Below are 6,071 nucleotides of genomic sequence, written 5' to 3'. Positions count from 1 at the left end.
CCCCCCCTCGGGTGCTGGCGGGGGAGACACGAGGACGGTGCGGGGGGTGGGGGCCGTACTTGCACGGGGACAGGGTGGGTGTGCACGAGGGGGACGTTTGCACCGAGGTGGTGTCGGCATGCGGGCCGTGGTTGCACGGGGACGGGTCACATTGTGGCGTTTGCACCAGGGTCGCGTTTGCACGCGGGGCCCTTTGCACGGGGACCGGTCGCGCTTGCCCTGCGGTGGCGTTTGCACAAGGGTCCCGTTCTGCCCCGGGTCCCGTTCTGCCCCGGGTCCCGTTCTGCCCCGGGTCGCTGCTGCACGACACCCGTGTCGCGCTGTCGCCGTCCCCCCGGTGCCCGGCGCTGTCCGTGGTGCTGCCCCGCGCCGCGCCGCCGCCCGCCCGCAGAGGGCGCCCTTAGGGGAGGGGGGCACTGGGGGGGGGTGGAGGTTCGGGGGGGTCCCAGCGGCCGGGCACCCCCCGTGTCCCCACCCGGCACCGGCCGCTCCCGTCCCTCTGGCTCCCAGCAGCCGGCGCTTGGCTTGCTGCCATCAGTAGGCTTCAGGGGTAACGCCACCAGCCGAGCGGGCAGGGGCTGTGGCGGGGGGCTCGGGGGGGTGGGGGGGGCGAGGCGGTGCCCTCCCCAGGCTCCTGGCCAGCCCTCCCCGCTGCGGCACCCCTCCCTCGCCCACCCTCCCCCTGGGTCCCTGCAGTGGAGGCGGCTCCCGGCCTCCCACCCCCCCGCTCCTCTCCCCCAGGAAGCGCCATGGGCCCCCCCGGACTCCCCCGGGCCACCTAGACGTGTCCCCAGCGGGCGCCGCCACCGCCTCGGCCACCCCACCCCGAGGTAAGGCCCCGCAGGTGCTCCCCTGTCGTGACGGGGGAGACACGGGGGAGGGGGCACCCAAGGGTGCCCATCCCCACCCCCGGGAAGGGGTGTGGGGCACCCACGGCCCCTGCCTCCCGCAGGGCAGCAGGATGGCCCAGCAGCGCCACGCCGCGCCCCCCCCGCTCAAGGTAGGCATCGCTGGGGTGGGTGCCCAAGCTGCACCCATGGGTGCCAGCATGCCCCTCACTCCCCTCCCCACTGTCTTGCAGACAGAAGAGGATTACATCCCCTACCCCAGCGTGCACGAGGTAGCGTGGCTGTCCCCCCCCAGGGAGGGTGCCAGGGGTGGGTGAGTAGCTGGGGGGGGGACATGGGGGGTGGGGGGCTGGGGCACCCACCTCGGCTGTGGGTGCAGGTGCTGGGCCGGGAGGGGCCATTCCCCCTCATCCTGCTGCCGCAATTCGGGGGCTACTGGATCGAGGGCACCAACCACCAGCTGAGCGGGGCACCCGAGCCCCCCCCGACCCCGGCACCCGGCACCCGGGCCAGGCTGGAGGGCAACCACACGGCCAAGATCTACCGCAAGCACTTCCTGGGCAAGGTGAGCACCCAAGGGTGCTGGTGGGGAGGGTGTCGGGGAGGGGTTTGGGGTCCCCACGGGTGTGCATGGGCACAGAGGCCCCATAACCATGGGTGTGTGTGGGTACAGATGCCCATGGACACGGGTGTCCGTGGGCGTGGGTGCTCACGGACGGGGTTCTCCATGGGTATGGGTGTGCACGGGGATGGGGAGCCCATAAAGATGGGTGCCCGTGTGTAGGGGTGCTCAGGAACGTGGGTGCCCCGTGTGTTGGGCGTTCTGAGGTGTGGGTGCCCCATGGCATGGGTGCTCATGGGCGGGGGTGTCTGTGGGCATGGGGGCCCTGGAAGGAGGGGTGCCCACGGGCATGGGGAGCCTACGAGGGTCTGTGGATGTGGGGCCCTGAGCATGGGTGCTTCAGGCGTGGGTGACCCATGGGCACGGGTGCTCCTGGGTATCGGTGCTCACGGCATGGGGACGGCTGAAGATGGGTGTCCCGTTGTGTGTGCCCATGGTATGAGTGTCCCATGGGTGGGGGTGCCCCATAGGTGTGGGTGTTCATGAGGATGGGTGCCCGGCGGGCATGGGTGCTCCATGGGCATGGGTGCCCTGTAGGAATGGGTGCCACCAGGCAGAGGTATCCATGGGCACGGGCGTCCCGTGGGCATGGACGCTTGGATGTGCGGGTGCCCCGTGGGTACCGCCGGACACGGGTGCCCCACGGTGTGGGACACGAGTGTCCCTTGGTGCCTTCATGGGCGCTCGGCCCCTCCTCACAGGAGCACTTCAACTACTACTCCCTGGACCCGGCGCTGGGCCACCTCGTCTTCTCCCTCAAGTATGACGAGCAGGAGCACCTCCACCTGCTGCTGCGGTGAGCTGGGTGCCAGGGGGCCCATGGGTGCTGGCTGGGGAGTGGGCTACCACCCTGACCCCCCCACCTCACCCCACAGCACCCGCACCCGCACCCTGCACGATGTGGTGCCCATCTCCTGCCTGGCCGAGTTCCCCAACGTGGTGCAGATGGCCAAGGTGGGTGCACCTCCCTCCCCCATTCTCCAGCAGCACCCATGGGTGCCCCCCCCAGCCCGGGGCACCCGCCGCACCGCCCCTCCCTCCCGCAGCTGGTGTGCGAGGACGTCAACGTGGATCGCTTCTACCCCGTGCTCTACCCCAAGGTGAGCGGGGTGCATGGGTGGGGGGGAGCACCCATGGGTGGGGGCACCCCGGGGTGCCCTGCACCCAACCAGCACCTCCTTGGCCCCGCAGGCGTCCCGCCTCATCCTTGCCTTCGATGAGCACGTGCTCAGCAACCACTTCAAATTCGGCGTCATCTACCAAAAGCTGGGGCAGGTAGGGGGTTGGGGGGGAAGGGGGGGCCAGGGGAGCCCAGAGGGTGGGTGGGAGGGGGGGTGCCGGGTGGGGGCACCCACGGCTGCCCCACTGCAGACCTCCGAGGAGGAGCTCTTCGGCACCACGGAGGAGAGCCCGGCCTTCGCCGAGTTCCTCGACGTCCTGGGCCAGCGGGTGCAGCTGCGCGACTTCAAGGGGTGCGTGATGGGGTGCTGGGGGGCACCCCCGTGTCCCTGTCCCTGTCCCCTTTTGTCCCCCCGGTCCTCAGCATCCCCTCCCACCCCGTGCAGGTTTCGGGGGGGGCTGGACGTGACGCACGGGCAGACGGGCAGCGAGTCGGTGTACTGCCACTTCCGCGACAAGGAGATCATGTTCCACGTCTCCACCAAGCTGCCCTACACCGAGGGTGATGCCCAGCAGGTGGGCACCCATGGGTGCTGGGGGGGCGGTGGTGATTTCTCAGGGTGTACCCACGGGTGCTGGGGAAGCATCCAGGAGGCGCAGGGGCTGTCGGGGCACCCCTGGGGTCTTCTGGGGTGTCCATGGGGCGCAGGGGGTGGCAGCGCCCAACCCCTGCCCACACCCCGGCCGTGTCCCTGTGTCCCCACAGCTGCAGCGGAAGCGCCACATCGGCAACGACATCGTGGCCATCGTCTTCCAGGACGAGAACACCCCCTTCGTGCCCGACATGATCGCCTCCAACTTCCTGCACGCCTTCGTGGTGGTGCAGCTGGAGCAGGGCGGCCCCCAGGGCACCCTCTACAAGGTCTCGGTCACCGCCCGCGATGACGTGCCCTTCTTTGGCCCGCCGCTGCCCGACCCCGCCATCTTCAGGAAGGTGAGCACCCACGGGTGCTGCTCCGGGGCGGGCGGGGGGGTCCCACGGCCGGCACCCACCCAGGGCCGCCCCTCGCCCCGGCAGGGCCCCGAGTTCCAGGAGTTCCTGCTCACCAAGCTGATCAACGCCGAGTACGCCTGCTACAAGGCGGAGAAGTTCGCCAAGCTGGAGGTGGGTGCGGGGGGGGGGGGCTAAATGGGGGTGCTGTGTGCGTGGGTGCCGGGGGTGCCGGTCCAGCAGCAGGACCACGCCTGTGGATGCTGCGCGTGGGGTTGTTGGCGTGGGGGTGCTGTGCGTGGGGTGCTGTGCGTGGGGTTACTGGTGTGGGGGTGCTGTGCCTGGGGGTGCAGCGGTGCCGTGGGGGTGCCGTGCACGGGGCTGTTTCACACGGGGGGCCGTGCTGGCAAGTCCACGGCGTCTGGGTGCTGCCCATGGGGGTGCTGCACACCGCGGGTGCCGGGCTTGCAGCGGGTGCCACGCGTGGGGCTGCTCCCCGCGGGGGGGGAGGGGAAGGGCCGGCGGTGGGGGGCACCCGTGGGTGCTGGGGGGGGCACCCAGGGCAGCGTGCGGGTGGGTGCGCAGGAGCGGACGCGGGCGGCGCTGCTGGAGACGCTGCACGAGGAGCTGCAGGGCCGCAGCCAGGCCATGCTGGGGCTGGGCCCCGACGACGAGCGCCCCGACAACGGCTCCGCCGCCCCCGGCTTCTTCGAGTCCTTCAAGGTGGGGGGCGGGGGGGGGGTGGGGGCAGCACCGGGGGTGGGGCAGCGGGCACTGCGGGTCGCGGCCCGCCACGGGTCCCCCCCGCTGCCCCCCCCCTCGACCCCCGACCCCCCCTCGGCCGCTGCCGCCCCCCGACGGCGCCCCGGGGTCCGGTTGCGCGATGGCCCCGCCCCGACCACGCCCCCTCCCGTTGGCTCCGCCCCCATAGCGGGAGCCGCCCTTTTTGCTCCACGCGCGTGGCCACGCCTCAATTTCCACAAGCCCCGCCCCCAAACAGGCCACGACCACGCCCACACCCGGTGCTGCAGCGTAAGCCCCGCCCCCAGCCCGCCGCCAGCCCGCCCCCGCCCCCCAGGTAGCCCCGCCCCTCCCGGTAGCTCCCCGGTGGCCCCGCCCCTCCCGGTAGCCCCGCCCCTCCCGGTAGCCCCGCCCCTCCCGGTGCCCCGTGACGCGGTGCCGCCCGCAGTCGCTGCTGGTGCCCGGGAGCCGCCGGGGACGCCGCGGCAGCGCCATCGGGCTGGGCTCGGTGGAAGAGGTGGGTGCCCGGCACCGGGACCACCGGGACCCTCCCCGGGACTCCCCCCCCCGGGACCGGCCCCGCCGCTGACCGCGCTCCCGCAGGCGCTGCTGGTGCCCGGGAAGAGCCCGTCCCGGCGGCGGCCCGGCCCGCTCGGCTCCCGCCGCTCCAGCGCCATCGGCATCGAGAGCATCCAGGAGGCGCCGCCCGGCAGGTGCGCGCCGGGACCGGGCGCGGGGCTGCCCCCGGCCCCGGTGCCCCCTCACCGCCCGCCGCTGTCCCGCAGGGACGGCCCCGCCGCCAGCACCGACGGCGCCGGCTCCGGCAACAGCTCCCCCGAGAGCCGCCGGCACCCGGACAGGTCCCGTGTGGGGCACCGGGAGAGGGGACACGGGGGTGTGGGGACATACGGACACGTGGATGTGGGGATACAGGGACATGGGGACCCGGGGATGTGGGGACATGGGGACACAGGGACATGCGAACTTGGGGACGGGGTTATGGGGACATGGGGACACAGGGTCACACCAGCAGCCGGTGGCACAGGGATGTGGCAGCATGGGGACGAGATGGCACATGGATGGGGTGGCACTGGGACAGGGCCGCTCTGGCAGCTGGTGGCACAGGGACAGGGTGGCACAGGGACAGGGTGGCACGGGGACAAGGTTGGGGATGTGGTGGGGTGGGGACAGCGTGGCGCTTGGGTGGCCTGGCGATGGGGTGGCACAGGGCTGGGTGGCATGGGGACAGGGTGGTGCGGTGACAATGTGGGGACGGGGCGGCACGGGGATGGGGCAGCTCGGGGACAGGGTGACGCAGGGATGGGGTGACACGGGGATGGGGTGACACAGGGGCAGGGTGACACAGGGGCGGGGTGGCCCGGGGACGGGGTGACAGGGGGCCAGGTGTGTCCCTTGGCAGGGCGGAGAGGCCGGAGCCTCCGCGGGACTTCTCCCGCTCGTCCTCCAGCGCCAGCAGCTTCGGCAGCGTGGCCGAGGAGCCGGACGAGCACCCCGAGGCCGAGCCGGGCAGGGTACGGGGGGGCCGGGGGGGAGGCGGAAGGGGGGGGTGGTGGGTGCTGGGTGTTGGGGGGGGGGGCAGCGCCCCGTCACCCACCCTGCGCCCGCAGGACAGCCGCTCGCCCTCGGGGACCCCCCGCCAGCGCGACGCCTTCGCCGACCCCCCCTGGCCGGAGGAGCCCCTCGGCACCCCCCCAGGTAGCCCAGCCCCAGGGTATTGGGGGGGGGGGGG

The 6,071-nt window shown here is 72.9% G+C and overlaps 1 protein-coding gene across 5 annotated transcripts in view; it reads left to right on the top strand.

Moving 5' to 3' along the window:
- The window catches only part of RAP1GAP (RAP1 GTPase activating protein), a 6,561-nt gene extending 490 nt beyond the window's left edge, over window positions 1–6,071 (top strand). Inside the window, exons 2-21 of one of the 5 annotated variants that reach the window (XR_004755727.1) lie at window positions 742–830; window positions 953–1,000; window positions 1,082–1,120; window positions 1,228–1,413; window positions 2,172–2,266; window positions 2,346–2,424; window positions 2,517–2,570; window positions 2,662–2,745; window positions 2,842–2,942; window positions 3,036–3,165; window positions 3,356–3,583; window positions 3,668–3,754; window positions 4,166–4,303; window positions 4,770–4,838; window positions 4,925–5,034; window positions 5,107–5,216; window positions 5,257–5,421; window positions 5,453–5,613; window positions 5,678–5,853; window positions 5,955–5,991. Coding sequence is in view for 1 of the 5 variants with exons in the window: in XM_035344844.1 (XP_035200735.1) it covers window positions 962–1,000; window positions 1,082–1,120; window positions 1,228–1,413; window positions 2,172–2,266; window positions 2,346–2,424; window positions 2,517–2,570; window positions 2,662–2,745; window positions 2,842–2,942; window positions 3,036–3,165; window positions 3,356–3,583; window positions 3,668–3,754; window positions 4,166–4,303; window positions 4,770–4,838; window positions 4,925–5,034; window positions 5,107–5,181; window positions 5,742–5,853; window positions 5,955–6,041 (1,713 nt within the window). In the remaining 4 variants the exon portion in view is untranslated. Of the gene's footprint in view, window positions 1–741; window positions 831–952; window positions 1,001–1,081; window positions 1,121–1,227; window positions 1,414–2,171; window positions 2,267–2,345; window positions 2,425–2,516; window positions 2,571–2,661; window positions 2,746–2,841; window positions 2,943–3,035; window positions 3,166–3,355; window positions 3,584–3,667; window positions 3,755–4,165; window positions 4,304–4,769; window positions 4,839–4,924; window positions 5,035–5,106; window positions 5,217–5,256; window positions 5,422–5,452; window positions 5,614–5,677; window positions 5,854–5,949 lie in introns of all 5 variants that reach the window. The other 4 variants (XR_004755728.1, XR_004755726.1, XR_004755729.1 and 1 more) reach the window with 4 other exon arrangements.

The sequence above is a fragment of the Oxyura jamaicensis genome, chromosome 21, assembly GCF_011077185.1.
Source record: "Oxyura jamaicensis isolate SHBP4307 breed ruddy duck chromosome 21, BPBGC_Ojam_1.0, whole genome shotgun sequence".
Classification (NCBI taxonomy): domain Eukaryota; kingdom Metazoa; phylum Chordata; class Aves; order Anseriformes; family Anatidae; genus Oxyura; species Oxyura jamaicensis.
Note: the sequence above shows the minus strand (reverse complement) of the source record. Positions and strands in the feature narration are given on the sequence as shown.